The sequence below is a fragment of the Nanorana parkeri genome, unplaced genomic scaffold (genome assembly GCF_000935625.1).
Source record: "Nanorana parkeri isolate BGI_ZX_2015 unplaced genomic scaffold, ASM93562v1 scaffold30, whole genome shotgun sequence".
NCBI lineage: Eukaryota > Metazoa > Chordata > Amphibia > Anura > Dicroglossidae > Nanorana > Nanorana parkeri.
The window spans coordinates 2669066-2694184 of record NW_017306298.1 but is presented as its reverse complement, the minus strand read 5'-3'; the positions used below and the strand labels follow the sequence as shown (position 1 = coordinate 2694184).

The window sequence follows — 25119 nt, the reverse complement described above, 5'->3', positions numbered from 1 at the left end:
AGCAGTGGTTCTTAACCCCCAACTGTAAAATGATCATTCATTATTATTATTGTTATAATTATTTTTTACTTTTTTTTAACTTTTTTCCATTTTTATTTATCTTATTATCTTTTGCTTTTTTATCATTTTCATTTTATTATTGTTTTGTTTTTACAGCTATATTGTATGTATACTGCTATACATTTAGCCCTGCTTGCCCAAAGCAGGGCTAAATGTAGAAATAAAACACTCGCCTGCTCTCTGCTCCTCCCCGGCTGCAGCTGCTGCAGGAAAACTGAAACTCCTGTGCTAGGAGGAGGCTGAGGAGCATACAATCTAAAACAGAGGGACAAGTGATACAAGAGGTAATAACTGTGAGGGATGAGCTGATGGGCAAAGTGAAAGTACAGACTTAAAGTGGAGGCGGAATAGGCTTCCCTGAAGGGTTTCCAGGGATTGCATAAAGGAGAACAGAGTAGAAGATAGCAGGACAGATGGGGTAGGGAGTTCTAGAGGAAGGAAAAGGCTCTAGAGAAGTTCTGGAGGCAAGCATGGAGGGAGGTGACGAGGAAACTAAAAAGCAGGAGGTCCTGGGAGGATCAGAGTGGACATTTTGGGTGATATTTTGAGATGAGGTTGGTGATATAGTTGGGAGTAGAGTTGTGGATGGCTTTGTATATTATTGCAAGTATTATGAATGTAATACATTGTGTTAGCCAGTGGAGGGATTGGCAAAAGATGGTGGCAGGAGCTGGTGATGAGATGGATGTGTCTAGCAGCAGCATTCATAACAGACCGAAGGGAGGATAGTAGGGCAGGAGAGTAGGGAATATATGTATTATACAGACTGGTAACTTCTGCCCTATAACAGGCCGGAATATTTGATAACCAAGTAAAATATGTTACTGTTATTGACCATTGGAACCTACTATTTGACAATACTATTGCTACCATTGCTGCGTGGTCTATCCACATTCACAGGACCTGACAAAGCAGGCAACACTGACAAAGCAGGCAACACCAGAAATGCATTGGCCTTTTATACAATATGTGTCTGAAATCACTTCAATTTGCTGGACTTATAAACAATGGTGTGGTGCCTCAGTCATACACTTTCCTTGCATTGCTAATGCTATTGACAGACTATATGATATACTGTATAGTTACACTTACCTGTGATTATCTCACAGCCTTCATAATAATATAATTTAAATCTATATTAGCAAATCGAGAACTACATACTAGTATAAACTGGCAGCTGTTGGGCGTCAGCTTGCCCGCTATTGAAAACATTACATATGGCATTGTTTGCAAGTGCAAAAGAAAACAATTAAAAGAACGAACATGAAGTTTAAGAAACACATTTATGGCTGAGGAAGAGGCAAGTGCCAGTGTGAGTAGTTTTAATAGGCAGGGAAAAAAGTTATGAGTACAATAAAGAACAGCAGTAGATCTGCCTTTACCATCTTTAGGCTCAGCTGGTCCTTAGCTAAAGGTCGTATCAGATTATAAATACATTTTCTGTTTCATCTTTTTAGAGACTAGAGCCTCTTCCTCTCGGGCCGATGATATTTAAAGCCATCATTTTAGGCACTTGGAACCTAAACTGTAAAGCTGTTAAGGCATGTAATAAAATATACCTTACGAGCAGCCTGTTTTAAAGGAAGTGTAAAGTGAATTTACATGCATCCTTCCCTTATTACAATCAGGATTATGGCCGTCTCTGGCCTCAGTACTTTCTGAGTCACTGGGGTTGATTTACTAACCTTTTAAACACACCACGAACGTGTATACACCTCTGTAGTGTGTTCCCTCCCAGCATGATCTATGGGAGGAATCGAAACACCTTTGTAGTGTGTACACACCCAGCAGGTGTGTTGTGCAAAGCCCTGCAATGAATTGCAAGGTAATGTGGTGTAAATTAGCTCTATGTTATGTTGCTTGCGTTGATGAATGCAGGAATGTAAATGCATGAGCTAACCATTTTTGTCTAAACTGTGAAGCAGCATTATATATGCATCATGTGCATGATTTTTCCATATATGGCATTAGTGGAAATATGCTTTTAGAGACTTTTTGGTTGATAAATACGTTTTGCTGTGTGAAAATCACACACACCTGGTGTGTGTGTGTGTGTTTAGGTTAGTAAATCACCCCCACTGAATCACTTAAGCCAGCAGCTAGCGGGTTCAGAGGAAAGGCAGAACTTCTGATCTGTATCTATTCCACATCAGTGGGTCAAAAAGCTTTGAAAGCTTTGGATCAAGACAATGTTTTTCATTTTTACATTAAAGCTCTATGAAAGTATATTTAATATAAGGAGCATAGCTGATACCGGATTCCCAAACCACTAGGGTTTTCTAAACAGAGAGCACAGTAAAGCTGTTTGTTTTCAGACTGTCTATCTCTAACTGAAAGTCTGTGCTGAGCCATAAAAGGGGTAAGAGTTGCTCCTCTGGCTCATTCAGCCGTGTAAGCTCAAGCTACTCATCTCTGTGAACAACGGGCTTTTCAGTACAGCAGTCAAGAGTAAACTGATAAACATGTGAAATTGAACCTAGAGCTACCCTGGCTGTTTGGGACTGTAAATAGGATGTATTCTTATCTCCTATGTCCATATTGTCCAGGCTATGACATTTAAAGTAAACTCAGTAGCTAAACCTTACAAATTCATACAAGTACCTTAACCATTACGAAAAATGTACCTTATTCGTACAACACTCAGTTGTAGATCCTCAAGTCATCTTAAATTTGTGCTGACACTGTCCATTTGAGGATGGCTACTTTTGTTCCCCATGGTCCCTGTGTGTGTTGTAAAGTATACACCCCTCCAAGCTCACTCCCGTGATACACTACAATCTCATGTTTAGTTTACTAATTTGTATTTAGATTGTAGTCTATCACAGGAGTGAGCTTGGAGCAGTGACTACTTTACAACACATACAGGGAACATAGGGACAAAAGTAGCCCCCCTCCAGAAGGAAGGACAGTGTCAGCACCAATTCAGAGATGATTTGAGGATCTACAGCCGAGTGATACACAAATAAGATACATTTTTAATAGTTGAGGTACTTGAATGCATTTTTAAGCTTTAACTCCTGAGTTTACTGTCACTTTAAAGTGTGTTTCCACTTTTGCAAACCCCTCTATATATTTGTTATGTGTTCCTATTCACACAGCATACTAAAAAATAACTTTTGACATTTTTTTTTACCATTTATTTGTTTTGTTAAATCAGGCAAAATGGCGTATTCCAGATTTTTCTTAGCCACACAGTGGTCTGTCCCAATGGAAAGGCTTGTGACTGAAATTTGAGGATTGTGTTTATCTGATAAGCTTCATTAACATACAATGGTCAAGCCACCACTGAATGGAAGAGACCCCTCACCCCATACAGTCCCTCCTAACACTTAAAAGAAATAGAAGCAATAAGAAATGTAACCCTTAAAACCCAAATCCAAGTAAAAGCTATTTATACTGCAAGAAGCATTTTATTTTTTTTATAGCTTATGCTATGTGAATAAGAACCTGTAAAAAATATAAAATAGGTGTTATCCCAATTTGGCTGCGAAAATGAACATACACTTTAAGTATTATTATATTTTTAATAAGCGGTAAATGCATGTTAAAACAAGCCCTTGCTGACCTCTATAGCTGCAGGCACTGTGGAGCAATACATCCTCAGCCACCACAATAGAGGTTCTGATGTCTGGTTGCTGTAATTTTCTGAACAGCTTAATAACACTGCTGTTTATTTACAGTAGAAGGTTGACAGACTGCAAAGTCCCTGATGCCAGAGGAAGCAAGGGGGATGAGCTGCCATTTTAGTGCCTCTGATGTAAATTTGAGGACAAATTGCTCCACAGTTCTTGCAGCCACAGGAGTTAGTGATAAGCTTGTTTCAAAGCTTATTTACTACTTACAAATATGTATATATTATGTACATATTTAGATCTCTATAATGTGGCCACATATTTACTTTAATATATAAATATTATCTAAATATAAAGCTAACTTTTGGTTTATATACAATTGATAATTTTTCTCCACCGCTTCATAAATTAAAGTTCCTCAAAGCTGAATTCGGGTGCAAGCATATTTTGTATAATTACAAGAGGCATGTATATTATTACTTGTATCTTGGAGTGTTTTGTGTATTTCTTCCAGATCTGTGCAGTAACCCAGTGTGAAACTTTTCCTCTGGGCAGGAACTCCCTGTAATACAAACCAGTCACTGCTGCTCTCTCCCCTTGTGCAGGGTGACTGGTCTTGTCTCCGCCCATTACTGTCATTTTGTAAGGTAACCTGGTCTGCTGCACATGTGCGTGGTCCTGTTTTTTGGTATCATAAGAAAACGGGCACAGACGCGCTAATCTGGCACACAGGAAGTGATACAGTACCTCTGAATTGAGCACCCTATTTAAAGCAAGCACAGCCTGGCCTTAGTTGCTGGATGGTCTTTCAGCTTGTCCCTGTGATCCTGTTTGTTCTGCCTGATTTCTGCTCCTGTATCTTGACCCGGATTGTACCTGAGTGTTCTTGATTGCTGCCTGCCTTCTGAACTTGGAATTGTTACTGGACTTTGCCTCTGCCTTATCCCTTGTACTTCGCTGCCCAACTGGTGTGACTCCTGGCCTGTTTGAACTCGATTCTGCCTACTGCTCTGGTACCCTGCTGTCCGCCTGGTGAGACCTCAACTCTGCTATACCCGATCCTGATTCTGGACTTCTGCCTGGCACGGAGTTGCCCCATCTCCGCACTTGTGCTACTTGTTGTTTCCCAGGCTCTGTTCCCTTCCTTGGGGGACACTAGGTGCAAGGGGAGCCTCCTCATCCAACCAGTCTCCAGCCAGGTATGTGATACATTTTCTGTAGTCAGCCTGTAAAGGGTGGAGCCTGCTGGGCCCCTCCCACAGGTCTGTTCTTTGCACAGGCTAAGCACAGCACAATGATAATGTCACCACTACTTTATATCTGTATTCCCAAAGGCATTTGTTGGACACAACATTGATTTGGTTTGGTTAGCAAGGATAATATTTTAATAAAAGTTTTTGTGCCCAGATCTCAGCTTTAAGTAAATACTTTTTCAGCTGTGCATGACTTACTAAAGTGCAATACGTTCGGAATATGTTTCCAATAGTGTTTTCCAATGTATGTCAATAAAGTAGTTGGTCTAGCATGCACATCAATCCCAACATTAGGAAATGTATTCTATAAAGTAAATCTTGCTGTATTGCTGTAGGCATTAAGGTACCAAGGCACTCGTTTACAGAATTTGTCAGGCCTAAGTATTGTAGACATCTGTGATGATTTTGTTACTGCTAATATTGTAGGCCAAGTCATTTCCAGCTACTGCAATAATTTTTCCATACATATCTTGACAGTTTAATAGAAGCTATAGCTCATAATCTCAACTGCTTTGTGGCCAATAAGGCACATGAAGTGTCTGCCAACAGACTGATAAAATCTTAATTAACTTTAAGATACAATGCTGCTGTCACTGAGGTGCCCTAACATTTAGGGGTCCCTAAATAATGACACACTGACATATGGCGTACAATGACACATGGTCTTATAACATATGGAGAACAATAGTACACTAACAGATAGATTTACATGACAAATCAGCACTAACATCCAAACAATGGCACTCAAACGTGTGAGGGATAAGGAAAATAGTACATGTTTACTGAGGGGGGGGAGGCAAAACAGACCACTAACAAACAGGAACTAAGGACTATAGCACACTTTTGATTTTAGGTACTAAAGTTACAGAGCAATGACTGAGGTCAGAGTGAGTGAACATAACACTGGCAACTGGTTTCAAAAACAATAATACACTGGCACAAAGCACCCAAGAACAATAGCACACTAATATGAGGTTCCAATACAACAGAACAATAGTACAATGAATGCCCAAGTGCTAAGGAAAATGTCACATGGGTTTCAACACACCAGCACTTTGGATCCAAATTAAAAACTTGAGGACCACTGAACAAGACAGTCTTTTAAACCTTCTGAGATAAAGAATTCCAGGTCATGGAAAAGCTGTGGCAGAAAGTGAGGAAAAAAAACTTGGTCAATTTCCATTTAAACTACATCAACCTCAACCACCTAGGAGATGGACAGTGCAATCTTTAGGGTTAGATCACAGTTAACCCATGCATTATCTTTAACTGCACTCCAAGAGAGTTTAGTGAAGCTTAGCCCTCACTGAACCTAGGGACAGGTATAAATGAGAGACGCTAGATAATTAAGGAGGACCATTGCAATAGTCCAGGCATTTGAAAATGTTTTTTTATGGGCCACAGGCAACCCCCTTTTTGCTTCTTCTCTGCAGCTCTCAGTGGTTTAAGGATAAAATAATTCACCCCCAGCGGTTCTCCAGTTTATAAATTACAATCCCTTACACATTTTTGCAGCTAAATCATTTTTTGCCCATTTCTCTGGGATTAAATTCTGAAAATCCTAATTTAACTTTAATGTTAGGTTCTGAGGTGCCAGAAATATTTATTTGGAATTAAGAAGATAAAGACATAATAGGCATAATGCTCCCACAGTAGATATATGTGGCCCCCTTAAAGACCCTGTCCTCTCAAATCTGCCCACTGTTTCATCTGAATTTGGCATGCCTACAATAGATAGTCTTCTCTGCCTTATGAGGAGCAAACTGCTAGGACTCATGGAAAACCTGTAACAGAAAGTGAAAGACGTAAAAAGTATACGGTCAGCTTATTTCAACCCAATCATCTTCAGGATAATTGGGGACAGGCAGAGTTGTCCTGACAGAGTTCACGGCAACTTAAAGTACAGTATATCTAAAGTTTGGGATATATTAGGATATTAGGATGGTTAAAAACCCTGTCATGTGTCCCACTGGAGAGAATTGACCACCCAAAATAATGGAAATCCCCTTCTAGACGGTTGTGTCACCAGAACAATTATCCTCATTAGTTCCATTGAGGTCAATACAGCAATACTGTAAGTACCTGAAATGGGTTCCAGCCCTTTCCTATTCCAAAAAATAAAGGTTTGGCATTAGATACCCCTTAAGCCATGATCTTCTATGAGCTGTGTTTAATAAAAGTTAAGCACAGCATTAAGCAATGAGGCTGAACTCAGCTTGTGTCAGGGATACCAGCACAGGTGACCCCACACCTGCGCAGGTACCCACACAGGCAGACCAAACACGCGTGACCACACAGGACAAGGCAGAATGTATGATATACCGTTTTAATATGCCAACCAGAATAATACAAACAGAAACAAGTCTTAGCAACCAACTACATCTAAACAACACCACATGCAAGAAGAAACAGGCAAGCACACCCAGGGAGCAAAGCAAAAAACCAGGGGAACTAAGGGACGAAAGGTCAGGGTACAAGGAGCTAACAGGACTCAGGAACATAAAAGGTCACGGTTCTGGACAACAAGCAGGGATTTGTACTTGCCCCCTGGGCTAAAAGTTGCCAGTCAGCCCCTGGAACATACACAGGATACAGGACTCGGGAACAGCAGCAGGTTACAGGACATGGGACTTAGGCTTAACAGGAAACAGGAAACAATACTGAGCCACAGACCTTACTGCAGGGAGGGCTTAAGTAACCTCCCAGGGAGCACCAGGTGGTGGATGATTGGTGGCAGCTGGGAGACACCTGCAGGTGAGCACTGGAGTTGCAGTTTCCAGCACCACCCAATGGAAGTCTGGTACCTAGCAGTTCCTGGCTGCCTGGAGACCCCCGCAGGTGAGTACGGAAACTGCAGGGCTTAGCTCCAGCGCCACCTTGAGGCGCTCTGGATCCTAACAGCTTGAATCTATAATGATTTAAAAGGAAGAGCAGCAAAGAGAAGGGAAACAACCATGGATTACAGTAAGGCACACATTACAGTATTGGTTTATGTTAAATATCTGAGGGTTTAATGTCACTTTAAGTTTTGATTGATAATACCAAGTATGAATGTGAAGAACACTGACAATCCAGTTTTAGAAATTGTCTGTGAGTCTACAATAAGTAGGCAACATTTGTGCAGCACTAGAGTACACATAAATCCCATTCAATTCATATAAGGTAAGGCCACAGTTGGATGGTAGAGTTGGATGGTATTGGGTGGTCAACTTTATTTTAGTTAGTAAGCTAATGGATTGCTTTCTTTGTTTGCATGGTGTTATGTTTTTTAAATTGGAATATCACAGTTATTGCACCAGATATTTAATCATAATAAATGCTGGCATATACAGTTGCACCCAGTCTGAGAGACGAGGCTCACAGACAATATAGTATGTTATAAGGGCCTATGGTCAGGACCTTGTAATAAATGCATCCAATGTAGGTCAGGATATATAAAACACTTGATGCATAGACTTGTAGTTGATGTTTATTCCAACAATCCATCCTAACGTCTTCTGACAGGTCAATGAAAGGAGAAAAAACTGAAGCAGTACATTCCAGCCTATGGGATGTATGTGAAGCACAAAACACAGGCAAAATCAGATGATTGCTTTCCTTTTCTAGCTATAATAATGTCTATACCAATGTGATTAATTGTTATGGCCTACACCAAGTCCTGGATTTCATTAATATCTCATTGATCTGAATGCAGAGACATAGGAATAAGGCATGCATGCTTTAGTAAAGGGTAGATGGTATTTTTAGCATAAGGCTCTCAGCATTGAAATCTAGGTTGGATTCTGCAACTGCCCTAAGTTTTACTTACTGCTAATGCACCATTAATTGGTAACAGTTATATCCCTTTAACCCCTATCCCCCCCCCCCTCCCCCATATCAAAAACCCATACAATTATATTCTAATACTAATCAAACAAAAACATACCCCCCGACTTCCTTAGATGAGAAAGAGGGACACCTTAACGCAAAGTATGTAGGCAAAGGATTCACCCCCCCCATGCAACAAAAATGATTGGTTTAGCCCACTAGTGTTCTTTCCCCAACTACATTTCTTTTTTGAACAAATGTAATAACAAATGTAATAATTTAGAGGTTGGATTAAAAGTATAGCGCTTTTGGTAGTTAAATAATGCATATTTAATGGAAGTCTATTAATCAGACCATTCCCTCCAATCCCGCTCGCTGGCATTCGGCTATTAGCATTCGGCTATTCATTCACTGCCATTCGGCCCCTAAGAGAGCTGCCGGAGCTTCGGCTCAGCCGATCCAGATGTTGGACCGGCTGAGTTGAAGTCCTTCTGCACTTGGGCTCGTTTGGCTGACCGAAGTGCAGCCGATGTACGGCTGATTTCCGCCGATGTACGGCTGAAATCAGCCGTACTGAGCCATAGTGAATAACCGAACGTTGTTCGGCTCACTTCACTTCGGCTCGGTTATTCACCCGGCTGCCTTCGCCAGCTTTGTGAATAACCCCCTAATTTTTATTATGTAGATGCACATCCTATCACTGAATTGTAAATTGTCCTTTTTTTTTAGCTTTGGAAAGAATGGAATGGAAATGGAATGGAAAGAATGGGAGTTAATATTTATTTAAGGCTTTTATAGCTATCTGTATTCCAGTTGGAGAGATTTTCACTCACTTCCTGTGTGGCCATCGAAAAAAGGAACCAAAGGGAATCTCTCCAATGGGAACCCAAATATCTATGAACCATTAAAGTAAGGGAAAAGTCCTAGAATTGTTGTCAGGCTTTTAAAGTTGTCTGTGTCCCTTTTTGAGAGATTTTCCTTTACTGTAGGTAGGACAGGAAGTTAGGATAATATCCCTGATGAGACAGATAGCAAAAAAAAAGATTTGGATGAAGTTCTACTTTAATATGTATATAAATTTTTTTTTAAATGTTTCCTGGGTCTGTTCTTATATCTATATACTTTAGTTGCCTTGTACCTATCACATTTCTGCTTTGCAAAATAACTTTTTATGTACTATATAGCCAAACATTTGTGGACCCGTGTCCATCATGCCTATCTATATGGCCAAAAGTATGTGGACACCCCTCCATAGGGTCGAAGCTGGGGGTCGGGGGGGCTGGAGGAGGGGGGCATGTCCCCCGGGTGAGGGGCGCCACTGGGTGTGTGGATGGAGAACTTCTCCCTGGGGGGTGGGGGAAGAACTTTGAGCCTTTTCCCCCGGGTTACATAATGTCTAGCTTCCCTAGTGCCGCCCCTCCAGATTACAGAGCTCAGGTGTTTCTAGTGGAGGACACTATAACTGCTACAGCATACAAAGACATTTTAGACAGTTGTGCTCTTCCTTATTGGCTGTAACAGTTTGGGGAAGGCTCATTTCTGTTCCAGCATGACTGTGCCCCTGTGTTTGGTGTGGAGAAACTCCAGTGGCCTTCACAGAGCCCTGACCTCACCCTACTGAACATCTTTGCAATCTCAATTATGAACCAGTTCTTCTCATCCAACATCAGTACCTGACCTGCCATGAGGTGTCCAACAAGCTCATATAGGTGTGATGGTTAGTTGTACAGAAACAAATATACAGAATATGTTATCCATTTCTTAGCATCCAAACAACCTTTATCACCAGTCGGAAGAGACATCAGAGGAGAGAGGGATTAAAAGACACCCAAAAGCGCCCAGCCTTTATAGGTTAGTTACAGCAGATTGATACACTGAAATTCTTACCAATTCTCTGTTTATGTTTTTTAAGTCCTGAATATCAAAACAAAAAAGAAACTCCTTATAATACAATACTATTTCATGTCAATAAAATAAACAGTTTCTAAAAAATGTGTTATGGTAGTTTAAGCAGCTATTTAGCAGCTACGTGTTTCCATTCATTGTTAAACCCTATCTCTGGGTAAAAAAAAACTAAAAATACCATTGACGTCGGGTTATCCCTTAACTGTTCATTTATGGCTAGAGGTATGGTGAAGAGGACTTTTACTGACCTGATCCCCCGTTCCCTGGTGGTCAAAGCTCACCTCTCTCTCTCAGCTCCGGCTCATGGACTGTCCCTCTGGCATTCTCACGTATAATGCAAGGCTATGGGCCCTGCATTGCACATGATGATGTTGTCGGTCTTGTAGCCCGTGGGAATGGGGATCAGGTAAGTCAAAGACCTTCACATAGCTCCCCCTGACATTAACGAACCATTAACCCTTGCAGTGCAGGGGTAGCCTTAGGGAAGTTGCAAATAGGGTACTGCAAGTTTTTTTCTTTAACTTTAAAATAAATCATTGAGCTGTGCTCACGGTCCATTCAAAGTGGGCTACCTAATGCAATGTGCCTCAAAGCGTAAAAATGTGTTGCTAAACTGCACAGCACTGCAGTGTCGGTAGCACTTTGTAAAATGGAAATAGGTATATTTGGTGATCATTTTGTATGTTTAAAAAAAAGAAATCAGTTCAGCCAAAATTGATATTTCAGCTTCTGTTAGATCCAGGAGAGTAAATCACCCAACAGTTTCTAATATGTCCAATGGACTCTATTGGTGAGATCTTTGTGCATGTGGTCTGCACACCTGATGTGGCTATTATGAGGGGTTCCTACTTTCCCTACATTTTTCATTCAAGGTGAGGAGCTGTGACACAGAAAAGCAGGTGGGAACACCCAAAACTCCCAGGTGATCAGGAAGGGTCAGGAAGTATGGTAGGAAGAGCTCACTGTTGGAGTATCCAAGACACATACAAAACCAGGACAAAGCCCACTATGTTACACCTATAACTAAAATGTTTTGGGGGGAAAAAAACGTTAAATATAGGAGATTTCTGGGCAAAATTTCTATTAACCCTTGCGGTGGGGCTACCTCCGCACTGCAAGATTTAACTGCTCATTTTGGTCTAGGGGAAAAAATAAAAAAGTTATACTCACTCGATCATCCAAGCCGGATTGCTCTTAAACCAGTCCTTCCAGCATCTCTCCCCCTCCAGTGCAGCAGTTTAAGGTCCCTGAGTCATCACGTTCTATACACAGTGTATAGGACGTGAGGAAGCCAAGGGACATACCATCACTGCAGCAGAGGAAGGCCAACTTGGAGGACCGGGTGAGTATAACTGTTATTTTCCTTCCTAGACTAAAACGAGCAATTAACCCTTGCAGTGCAAGAGTAACTCCACTGCAAGGGTTAAGAAAATGTTTCTTCTTTAAATGTTTTACCCAATAGGTTAAGTTACTCTTCGGGTTGATTTCCTAAAGATAAACAGGTTGTTTTCTTTGCAAGGGAATTTTCCATTAGCTTAGTGAATGAGGTGAAGCTCTGCTGACTCCCATCATCCAATCATGTGCAAGTAAAACAAAATTTTTATTATCCTTAGCATTTCCCTTACTGACTTTCTAAATATGTTTCTGCGTGATATTAAAGGGGTGAGTTTAATATATATATATATGCATTATAGCGGTATGAGGCGGTGGTGTGGCGTGTTCTGTGGAACTGGCAGCAGATGATGTACAGCGCTGTCTGCAGGGCACATAGCAGGGATCCCTTCTCACCGTTCCACTTGCGTGCCTCATCCTTTGTCATCCTGTGCTGAGCCATGAGTTTCTGCGGAGTGCTCTGGTCTGAACTGGCCTCCTCTGATTCGTTGCTGATGATGGAACCATTTTCAGGCGACCGGCTGCAAGTTACCATAGCAACACAGACAAGTGTTAGGCATCATTTCTGGAACTCACGTAATGAAAATGTCACGAGCTTGTGGAGGAAGTGGGGGGATATCTATTGTATCCGTTCACTCATCAACACTACATGCATACTCAGAGATACATGTACACAACATCATTGTATTTATCTCTATACATGTATCAGAATGCTACGAGACAACAGTATGGGATGAGGTAGATAGATAGATGGATGTATATTAGACATGTAACTTAGTTTTGTTTCGAATGGATATTTATAACGAATTAGGGATGCACCGATATCGGAAGTCCCATTAAGGAAGCCAGGCGGCGTGTAATGACTCGCCACCCAGCTTCCCGATTAGCAGGAAAGTCGTCCCCATGGTTCTCGTCACTAGGTGAGGAGAGAGCATGGAGCCGGCTTTCTGGCCAATCAGGAAGACGGGTGCCGTGTAATGATGCAGCGCCCGGCTTGCTGATTGGACGGGAAGCCGGCTCAATGCTCTCTCGTCATGAGGTGACGAGAGAGCATGAAGCCAGCTTCCCGGCCAATCAGAAATCCGGGCAGCGAGTCATTGCACACTGCCCAGCTACTTGATTGGCCAGGAAGCCAGCTCCATGCTCCCTCGTCACTTGTGACGAGGGAGCATGGAGCCAGCTTCCCGGCCAATCAGGAAGCCTGGCAGCGTGTAATGACTTACTGCCCGGCTTCCTGATACCGGAAGTATCGGGATAGGCATCGAAGCATTTGGGCGAGTACGAGTACTCACCCAAATACTCGGCACCGATACTAGTATACTAGTATTTCTTTATATATATCACAACAAAAAAGTAACCCTCCATTAGTATTAGACAATGAAATGCAAACTATGTACATCCTGAAACCTGTCATAAGATGTCTCTTTGGTTGGCTGTTATGCTGACCCTCTGGCTCCAATACGTTCTTACTCACTGGCCCGAGACTAGCATGCAAATAAGAAAAGTCACACCTTTATCTGCATACTTCTTTCTGGACAATGACTAAAGCATTGTGAAAGGGAGAGCTCAGCAATGGCATTCTTTCATGACAAGATTCCTTAAGGGAACCTGTTATGAAAGAAATACCTGCACCTTCCCAACCACTTGTACTATTAGTCAGAGGCTTAGCATGGCAGCCAGGCCATTTTTGTATTAGTCTTGGATAGAGTGGTGAGGAGTTAGAACCTCTGAAAGGCCTTTATTGCTGTCTGCACCCCTGCTGGGGAGAGTCATCCGCTCTATTTGCCCTGGTGACCACTGTAACCAGACAGAAAGCAACGAGAAATCCAAATGATTGCAGTTGTCATCAGAACATGAATCGAGAGGAAATCTTCCAATGTAGAGACAGATTTAATTGGCAACTGTCTTAGGGTCACCATATACGTTATAATCTGACTGCACAGTCTTTGTAGATTTTAGATGTATCAAAACTATGCAATGTGAGGACCTACCTAAAAACTATCCAATCAGTTTGTATCCAATAAGGCAGGTCCTTGTCCTACGTAGTTGTTAGTAGATCTAAAGGAGATTGTACATTTAGACTGTAAAGTATATGGTAAGTTTAAGGGGAAACTCTGTCTCACTTTGGAGAGAGCTCCTCTCTCTTCCTATTGTGTCCATGTGAGAGGAAGTGAAGGAAAATCTCCTGACTAGGACGCATGCAGCAGTAAAAGAGGTTCTAACTAGGTCCTTCCCTTTAATGAGGCTGCCTGAGACTTTTGCCTCAAGTGGCAGAGTGGAATGGCCACCCTGCTGCACAATGTTTGCAGCGTGCCTACCACCCTTTGTCCAGCCAGACCGTCCCAGGTTGATAAGAGATGTGTAAGCGCCATACACATCTCTCTGCTCAGCTCTTAGCAACCTGGCTGGCGTCCCGCCCAGTGACTGGTTGCCAGGAGCTGGGCAGGATGCTGAGCCAAGCAGGGAGGGCAGTATCACTCAACCACCACTACCCCCACCCCCCACCTCAGGAGGCAAAAAGGCTAGGGTTGACACTGGTTCTAAGGCTTCTCTATCCAAATATTTAAGAACAGTGTTTTCTAGATATCCACTTCAACAATGCAAATATTCTCATTTGAAATTTAGAAATCTAGATTTGTGGTTGGAGAACTCACCTTTTTCTGGTGTCTGAAGATTTGATCATTTTTTCTGTACTCCCATCCTTAGTGCTCTCCCTTTCCTGCGACAAGTTCAAAGATTGCACCACAGTCTCGTGAGTTGCAGGAAGAACATCCTCATCGCCTCCTTGCTGGCCCAGGTGCTGTTTTGCATAATCAAAGCCTTGGACGGGCTGTGTGAGCAGATACAAAGCATATACAGGGTCAGATAAACTAAGATTGGCGGTCGAGGAATGCGAATTGTCTCACAAGCTTATTTTGATGCATCGCATATTAAATACACTATTAAGTCGCAGTGAACATAGTTTATTTGGTGCCTATTAGAATGTGTAAGTGCCTTGAGCCATCATTCTCATCCACCTCTATTGCGCCAAATAATGGCAAACTTATTTTCTGTATCATTGATCATTTGGTGCAGATTGTGCAACTTTTTGGGGCACTAGTTGCATCATTCATTTCAAATCCTTCAAGCTGAACTATTATCAGGCACATCCAAATATGCAGAATCCTGTACACCAAATATTTAATGTATTGACAGCAGTTTATCTGATTTATTGGTCTAAGTCCAATAAGTAATAACCCAATGACAGAGGTCATCCAGGCCTTTCTTCTTCCTGCAGATATATGTATAATATATATATATATTTGTTTACTTTTGGTCAGTTAAATATATAATTGAAAGCATTTTATTATATCTATTTTATAAGTGATATTGCTCTTGTAAGAAATTCAGAGCTGTTCTGCATCCTGTGCACTCTACGAGTATTATCTCAAAGATGTTATTTAGCCTTTCCTGTTCTTATCTTGGACTACAAGTCAATCAGCCTCTATGCTGTGTTAAGAAGACAGTGAGAGTGGGTCAATCATTTAGGAAAAGACAGTGGACAGGGCTGATACCACTGAATCTAAAAATAAATGCAGTGTCTCAGACCACAATAGGAAATTAGGAGCTGGAGGCATTACCAATAGATCAACGGTATTTGTCTGTACTAGCAGTGTCCTTAAAGGGATAAAACATGGAAAAATTTGCATGTACGGCAGACATGTACTGCATATTTTTTATTTTTTTTTGCCCCAACATACATTTTATTTTTTTTGGGTATAACATTTTACTGTGAAAATAGTCGTTGGCAGGGTCGTATTTAGACATTGTGCTATAGTGACATAGTTTGTTGATATAACTTTGTATTTGAGAAGCAGCAGTTGGAGAATCTGGTTGATATGGGCAAAAAAAAAGCAGTTCTTCTTTAAGACAATATGCCGTGAGACCCCCACAGGCTTTACACCGAAGAGCAACCTGTAGTGGTGACACAGCTTGCAAGTAAAGCCCATAATATTCACACAGATACTAAAAGGTTGTTTCATCAAAAAGTCATACTTTAGGAATAGATGAAGCATAGTGGGCTAAGTCAGCTCCTCGCTTTTTATATGTCTTGGATGCTCCAACAACGGCATGTCCTTCCCATAATTCCTGACTGTGTTCTTGTGCACATGGGAGTATTGGGAGCTCCCACCTGTGACGTGCAGTGGAGTCCACACTAGGTGAGGCATTTCCCCCTGCATTCCCACCCACAGCCTGCCTCCGTCCTGCCCCCGGCTTGCCCCGCCCCAAGCCCGGTCACCGAGCTGTGTGGAGGAGGGAGGAGAGAGAAGGGAGGAGACACGGAGGAGCCTCCCTGTCCCTCACTTGCTCATCACTGGTTAGGCATCGAGATCGATGTCCCCTGTTTGTTTGTTTTTTTTTTTTGATTGGACAGCTTGGACCAATGTAGCTTTGCCATTGGTCCAAACCATCCAAAGAGCTCAAGCTTTTAACACAGAGTAGAGGCTGTTGCAGCTTTGGCTTCACTATGTTAGGTTACACAAGCAGTGGGGAAGCCAGATGAAGCGCCACCTGTAATTAACAGGCAGCACTCCGCCCATGATAGGTTACACAGCGGGGAGACCTGTTACAAGCCGCTCTGAATGGAGAAAAAGATGTCAGCTTCAGACTTGAAGCTGACAGCTTTTTCCTACATAACACTAGGTGAGGCTCTGCATCACCTGCCTCCCCTGACCGCACGTCCCTGGCTCCCACCTACTTTGGAATGTTATATTCTCCATAGTAAGAAATTCAAAGGACATTTTATCAGGGAGCATGAGACCCCCTCATAATGGCCACAGCAGGATTGCAGACCCAGGAACTCAGCACACAGATACCCTGAGAAATAAAAGAAGCTCCCAGCCAGTTTATCCCTTCAGAGTATCAGATTTGAGTGGACAAACCTTTTAAATCTAGTGTGTATGAGCTTTCGGAAGGCTGCAGCAGGAAACAAAGCAGTAGTAACAGGCAACATGCCAGCTTTAACAGCCTGTCAGCACTCAATCCATTAATACATCTTTGCAGATCTGTAAACAAGGCACAGTGGAAAATTTATTTCAAGAGAAAGAACCATTTCACTTTGCCAAATTAAAGATCCATGAAAACATTATGAATATGAATTGCAGGATGTCGTAATATTATCTTGAAATCAATATCACAAACACTGTTAATGCCTGACGCAGAAGGCCAGTACATTAAATGTGTGGAGTCGAGTAACAAAAACAACATTACGGAACACATAGCCTCCCCACAAACTATATCATCTAGTACACAGTACTTTCCAAGAGTTGGAGCTTTTGTTCAGCAACGGCTGTAAAATGCCCTAAAATTCCCAAATGGAGGGGCATTTAGTTAAAGTAAACCTGTCATGAGAGAAATGTGCAGGCTGCCATTGCAGACTTCTCTCTCTCTCTGGAAATTTGTTTGGCTTTCCTGCTAGCCCACTTGATTTAGTACTTTGAGTATCTCACCAGAAACATGAATGTGGAGAATGGCATCTGGATCTTTTGTAACTGTCCCAATCTGAATACATGTAACTCAAAAGTATCCAGGCAGCTAACATTTTCTGAAGAAGATTAAAAATGATAGCAATCCAGGTTTACTTTAAAGGCAAATGCCAAAAACACATATGGTTATGCTCTAACACACACCACCGACAGAAGGACTGGAGATCCCTAAAAATGATAGCAACCCAGGTTTACTTTAAAGGCAAATGCCAAAACCACATATGGTTATGCTCTAACACACTCCACAGACAGAAGGACTGGAGATCCCTAACAGTTAACGCTACTTCAAGCCAATCACTGGCCAGCAACTGCTTCTTGTCTAGAGTTCTTGCCACATATGGTTAATTGTCCTAGGCCTAACAAATTTTGAGCTACTTTATGCAATCTCTCTGACTAATGCATAGAGAAATCACCTGCTTGGCCTACATACTACTGAGGAGCATCAAACATCACCATGACTCAACATGTGGTGACAGCAAGCAGATCACTGGCCCATCTCATCTGCCAGGACTTTCCTTAACCATTCTGCACAATTCTGCATTATTTTCTGCCCTTAATACACATTTGGAAACTGTTTCAGGTTTTCATTGAGTTCATTTGGATTTCTGGTTAGAGTTCGAAAGGAACACGACTGATCAGACTTTTCAAAAGTTGACTCATTTCTACAGGAATTCTGTACAGAATGTCCATAGCATAAAGCAAACAAAACATCTGCTCATCCAAGCCACTAACTAATGTCAGTTTCTGACTAACAGGGTGCCCCCTAATGGGTTCCCCAAAATTAGATAGGCAGCATATACAGGTGAAACTCAAATAATTAGAATATCATGCAAAAGTAATTGCAGTAAGTGCTGCAAAAGGGGCCCAAACCAAGTACTGAGTACATATGCATGCTTGTACTTTTCAGAGGTCCGATATTGTTCTATGTACAATCCTTGTTTTATTGATTGCATGTAATAATCTACTTTTTTGAGTTGTGGATTTGGGGTTCTTGGGGTTTTCATGAGCTGTAAGCCATCATCATCACAATTATGAGAAATCACGGCTTGAATTATCTTGCTTTGCATGTAATGAGTCTATCTCATATATTAGTTCCACCTTTTAAGTTGCATTAGTGAAATAAATGAACTTTGCACGATATTCTAATTATTCGAGTTTCACCTGTATACTTTTTTAGTGTTCTGCCAGCACTCAGCTTTTTCATTCAGCAGCAGACTCATAAGTCAGCTCAGATATAAAAAGGCCTGTGGACAGCTAACTAATTAGTGAGGTCTGGTTAACAAGTAAAACTCTGACCAAGGAATGGGGCTTTCTCCCACCCAAAGCCATACAAAGCCTTCAGGCTCCAAGACCCAGATCAGGACTTATAAGGTCTGAGAAAACAGCAAATTGTGGACATGTATACATTGTCCACAATCCTGCCAGTGTGAACAAGTACTTGTACTCATGCAAATGCTCCAATACCCAAAACTGATACTAGCACTTTAATTCATGCAAATTAAGCATCTGCCTTAAGTCCTATGCTTGCTAGGAACCTCGCGGCAGCCTTCTGGGGAACCATGCGGCACCTCTGTACAGTGATTCTGCCGGCTCGCACATCCCCTCCTTCTGAGACCCTCCACACATCTTTCCCTCTTGAGACCCTCTGCACATCTTCCACCTCTTGAGACCCTCTGCACATCTTCCACCTCTTGAGACCCTCTGCACATCTTCCCCTTTTAAGACTCTCTGCACATCTCCCCCTCCTGAGACCCTCCGCCTGGAGACATCAGGCTGGCACCCCAGAGCAGAGCAGAGCAGCAGCACAGAGTGCTCTTTGTACAGATATGGTGCAGCAAAACTGCACCTGAACTCGACAGCTACTTTAGAAATATTGGTTGCTTTTTCTGTTCTGTGCTTTATTCTGCATTGATTTAAAATGTATTGCTGGGATTTGTATTCCTTTATAGTTGATGGTATTATTCTGCATTGCTGTTTAATGTATTGCTGGGATTTGTAGTCCTCTATAGCTGGTGGTATTATTACACATTGCTATATAATGTATTGCTGAGATTTGTAGTCCTTCATGGCTGATGGTATTCATCTGCATTGCTGTATAATGTATTGCTGGGATTTGTAGTCCTCTATGGCTGGTGGTATTCTGCATTGCTATATAATGTATTGCTGAGATTTGTAGTCCCTCAGCATGTATTCAGTAGCATAACTACCAGGGTCGCATTGGTCGCATCTGCAACTGGGCTCTGGTGCTCCATCACTGTCCTAAAATCATTAATCTGTATTGTTTTAGAAAAACAAGGTATCAGTAATTGGTATCTGTACTCATACTTGTCTGGAAAAATGGTATCACTGCATCTCTAATGTATACTGTATATACTGTATAGTAAGAGACAGAATATATTGCCTAAAGCCTTCCTGTACTTTTGTGAAGCCTCTCATGTGGCACATTTTCAGCTGACCTGTCTCCTCAACCCCCAATTCAAAACCATAATTTTATTCTATGTGTAATGATCCTCTTTGCTCATTTCTAGGAAACTGCATAGTCAGACCTTGGAGTCCCAGAATAGTGGAACACTGACATTTGCAGCCCCAAGTAAGAAAGACTGAGCACAGCTTGTCTGAAGCCTGCAGCTGGGAAACTAAGTTGCAGCATGAAAATAAGACTGGAATGATTATGTAATAGTTTATTATGCAAGCATGCAGCGAGAAACCAATTTAGTTCCCTGTCTGTATCGGGGAAGATGGCTATCAAATTGGAAGCTTGCGCTTTTTAAAGTCAGACATTGGTCTGCATCCATATTGGGATTATTAATATTTCTCACTTCTCTCAGACGTTGCCTACACACAGACAGTAAGGAAATACAGAGTGATCATAACAGATTTCTTTCTGCTGTATTACAAACCTCATATTGATGCCTTATTATATAAATGGAAAGTGACGCAAATGTCATCTTGAAGTATAAGCGTTATAAAAACGCATTATGATTTCACATGTATGGCCAAGGAAACTTGGCACCGGATTACCTTCGTCCTAGGAGGCATGTTGCTAATATTATCAGTCTTGAGGTCACTTTTGTTCTTCCGGCAAAGGACGGCAGTGATGATGATGATGATGACAGTCACAACCGCTATAGGAGCCAGCACGGCTGCAATTATCCATAGGTTGTTCGGTGGCTTTTGGACCACAGCTTTTAAAGGAATGAAAGAACAAACAGATTGCCTTTTTTTATACTTTGACATCAATAGTTTTATTTCAAATGAAAGATAGACTCGCAATGCATTCTTTAAAAATGCAATTATTCTTAAGTTCAAAACGTACAGACACATCAAAAGACGAAGATGTCATACTCCAATTTACTTATAAAAATTTTACGTTCCGCTATACATTAAAAGCACTGTCTGTGACTGAACATATTTTCTTACACATGTAATAACCTCAAAGAGACTTTGTCAGGAGATAAAGAAAATGAGAATAAATGCGCCCTGCAAAAAAACCCAAAAAACTAGCAATGGTAAGACCATGCAAATACCCAAAAAAGGTCTGTTTTTAGCAGTAGCATCCATCTACAGACAAGCAGGCTTCAAATGTTTTCAGTTGAAGATATTTTTAAGTGTTTGTGATATTCAAGTGTTTAATGAGATCAGATATGCCATAAGAAAATAACTTACGGTTGGCTTGCACTCGTACAATAAAACCAAGGGTCAGCGCCATGGTCTGAGGGTCGATTGTACTGAGCTGCTTGGCAGCCACTGTGCCTGGTATTTGTTGTCCATCTTTTACGGCATAGTAAGTCAACTCAGCCAGATTATTAGGACCCTCCAATCTCTGCATTTTCACCATCTGAAAAACAAGACACTGTCCAATTACAGCTGTTTCTTTCGAGAAGTTATAGGTACAAGGCTTTGCACCTATAACATCAAACTAACCACGGCAGTCACAGGGGTCACGTATGTATTTTAAAAAGTCAACTGCTATACTGTATAGCACTGAACTAGTGTCTCTAGTCATCATTTTGCTGTCCCTAAAATGTCTATTTATAGCAGTCAGCTCTGCATGTGCCTCAGCTCACCACCTTGATGTCATTGAGCCTAAATTGTAACCCAATCCAATGTTTTTGTGTTTTTTGTGGTTTTTTCATACAGTGGTTGAAGAATTCAAAAAATCAATCAGGTTGTATTGCTGTGTGTGCTCATTGATGAATTCCCCCTCAATTCCTGTTCCAATGACAGCATTGTCCCAGGACAGGAAGTAATAGGAAATCTCTTGAACATGGACAACAGCAATAGAAACATTTTAGTAAAGAAAGAAATGCTTGAACCTTTATCAACTTTTTAATGGTGTCCCCACTGGAGATCTTCCCTCATGTCCTCTCCCAACGACCATACTGTCTCTGACCTGAAGTGAGGTTAAACCTCCCAAAAGGGGTTTTATCCAAAACTTAAAACATTTTGGCTGGATTTCCATATTAAATACTTAAAAAAAAGAGTAGAAACTTTCCTCGTCATCCATGGTGGACAATATTTCTGTTCATGTTATACAATACCCTGCAACTAACATTGCATTTTAATATCTTTGAAATAAGGACCAACCTGCACTGTGTAGCTCCCCACTGTAGTTGCTCTTTTAAATCTTCGTGATTGTTGACTGGAAAGTTGAAAGAGCTTGGCCAACCTTTCTTCCATTTGTCTTGCAAAGCTTTGGTTACTTGACCCCAGTAACTGGGAATCGACTCCCTGAATGACTGCACACAAGAGATTTCAAGAACATAGTTACATCTGGGTGTAGTTAAATTGATGTAGTTATATAACTTACGCAGCTGACGAATGGAGATATAACATTATGGTCAGTACACACAGCAGAATATGGGGAACTTCTAACGCGTTGTGGGATTAAAGCTCACCTAAACCCATACACTAAAAAAGGATGACAATAAGATGAAAACAGTATTTGATAAAAAAAATGGCAATTATTTATGCTACACAGTGCTTGGGCAAACTTAAAGTGACATGAAGGTCACAATCTTTTTTACCTGTTTGGTAACTTTTGTTTTTGCATATATCTACTGTTTGCTAGCAATAGATATATGCAAAAGAAATGTGACTTTGATAATACTTTAATGCCATCCAGTTAGGGCATACATCTACTTTATGGGGTCTATTCATAGGCAATTTGCAGGGCCCTTTACCCTGCAAATATCTTTAATGTTCCTTTTGTGTGAATAATGGCAAATATGAACATTCTTAATCAGGGGCATAACTAGAAATCATGGGGCCCCATAGCAAAACTTTAGGGCCCCGAGGCTAACTCTCTCTGTAGCGGCTGGCAGTGTCAACTGTGACAAGCGGTGTCATTGACCTTAACATGTAGTATGTATCAAGGACATGCAGCAAGAGAGCTGTCAGCATAGTCAATACACCACTAGGGAGCAATGCTGGGGGTAATAGTTATATTGGCACTAATAATAATAATAATAACCAGAATTATATTTTATATTGGGATAACATGATTAATGGTCTTGTTCACATTTACTCTTCAACCCTAATACAAACTTCTTTAAACTCCGGCTTCATTAAACTTTTTTGTAGAATTTAAACCTCAGCCCTCCTATAAGGTTTTAACAGGGGGCAAACTCTGGGATTTGTGACTGCGTTGGGCGCAAATGGTTAATTTCAGTCTGTAGCCGAAGTACAGAGGGCAATAAATCAACACTGCTAAGAGGGGGATCTGTGACTACATAATCCTGAGCTCTGACTTCAGCCCTTCTATACTGGTAAGCTCACAGTTTATTTTTCCTAACAAGCCTCCCTAATGGGGCCCCCTTTTTCCCCAGGCCCCATCGCAGCCACGTGGGCTACTATGGTTATTGTTATGCCACTGTTCCTAATATATATTCTTTTCAGATGTATTGTGACATAATACTGCATTATGCCCAGTAGATTATTCCAAAACATTTTGGCTAGATTTCCCTTCCAATTAAGCTAATCAACATACCAATATATTCTGCAATATTATCAGATTAGTATAGCTATAGCAGCTTTCAGAAGATTTCCATCCATTGTAGTTGTATCTTAAATTTGCCCTCAATTTATCTTAATCATAAGTTCGCCCACACTTCTACGTTCGAGGTATCTTTGTTACACCCGGTTACCACGGCAACCGAACCTGGCAGTTCACATTCACTTGCTCATGAAACTGGCTTCCTGATTGCAAAACATGAAGGAATTCTGAAGTGCTGCAATCATCTTGTGTACAGCAAATAAAACGAAGAGTGTTTGTACGATGGTGTTGCTCTGTTTGTAATGCGATTGCTATTTGTTTACTATGAAGGTAAATGTACTTCTTATGTTTGCTTGTGTATTGCACAAAAATGACAAGAATGTACTACGGACAAAGAAACAAATTGTTTGATACACGTTTCGATTTAGGTGAAACATGCATGAAGTGTACTAATTACCAAGATGTACGTGAGAAAAGTAACACTCTCAAGGCGCCTTTCACCCGAGCACCATCAGTTCTGTCTAAGCAGATCCTAGACAGTACCCTTGCTGAGTCGGATCACAAGGCGATTGGATGTCACGCATGTGACATTCGTATCCTTTCTGTTTTTTTCCTCCATCTTGGGTTGGAAGAAAAACTTACAAATGTAATCACTGTGGGTCATAGGGATGTAATACAGTCCGATTTTGATGGGTAAAAACGGGGCTTATTATAAATGTTATTAATAGGGAAGAAGTCATAATGCTATTATGCAAGGTATTGTTTCCTAAGACAGGTGGCTACTTTAGTCATAGGCCGCGTTCCCTGTGTCTTGGTAAAAGTATAGATATATTTGTTCCTTCCCAAAACAAATTATTTCAGTAACACAAAATCTTTGAGCCGTTTACACTGCTTACTTTTACTTCATAAACTTTTATTGCTGAACCATGAAAACGTTAGCTGACTTGAGTTACTCGATGTGTTAGTGCACTTAGACCAGCGTGAAGTGCACCTGAGTTTTCATGGTCTAGCTATAAAAGTTTATGGAGTAGCAGTAAGTGGAGCGATTAATTTTTCTTTACATTTGAAAGCGAACTACAAGCCTATGTGTTAAAGCCCCACTCTAGTCAAAGACTTCCTAACATCCCTTTCACCATCTTCTAACCAATTCTGCCAGGTGTTTCTTTTTTTTTACCTGGTAAAGCAAATTATATTCACCTGAGTTCCCCCACTCAGGTCCCTCGCTAAAACCATTTCCACTAGGGGGAGTGCTAGGCCAGTGCTGCACACTAACCCTCGCTGGCTGGTCCCCATGACTCCCCTCGGGCAAAGTCAGTAGTCCTCTGGATCCTGAGAGGACATCTTCAGTGGATAGTCAATGGGAGAAGGACCCTAACAGGAATTAAACAGAGGCGAACAGACAGAGTCCTGGGAACTGGGTGGTCATGTGACCATGGAATAAGTAAGGTATAAAAGGGGACTTAAGAAGTCCACAATCATTGGAGGGGAGGTGAAATGGGAGCCCTTTTATCATCATACCAACTACATTTTACCGTGGAGTTGTAAATAGGCAAGGAGGTCTCAACTGTGTCTCCTACCAAATACCTTCCCCCGACTGGGTGTCCTTAGTA

At 41.3% G+C, this 25119-nt stretch overlaps 1 protein-coding gene across 1 annotated transcript in view; it reads right to left on the bottom strand.

The window, feature by feature from the left end:
* The window catches only part of KIAA1549L (KIAA1549 like), a 70229-nt gene that overhangs the window by 26816 nt on the left and 18294 nt on the right, over window positions 1-25119 (bottom strand). The window contains 6 exon segments of the mRNA XM_018567710.1: window positions 10580-10606; window positions 12386-12510; window positions 14644-14819; window positions 20536-20699; window positions 21181-21352; window positions 22102-22253. Coding sequence (XP_018423212.1) covers window positions 10580-10606; window positions 12386-12510; window positions 14644-14819; window positions 20536-20699; window positions 21181-21352; window positions 22102-22253 — 816 coding nt within the window.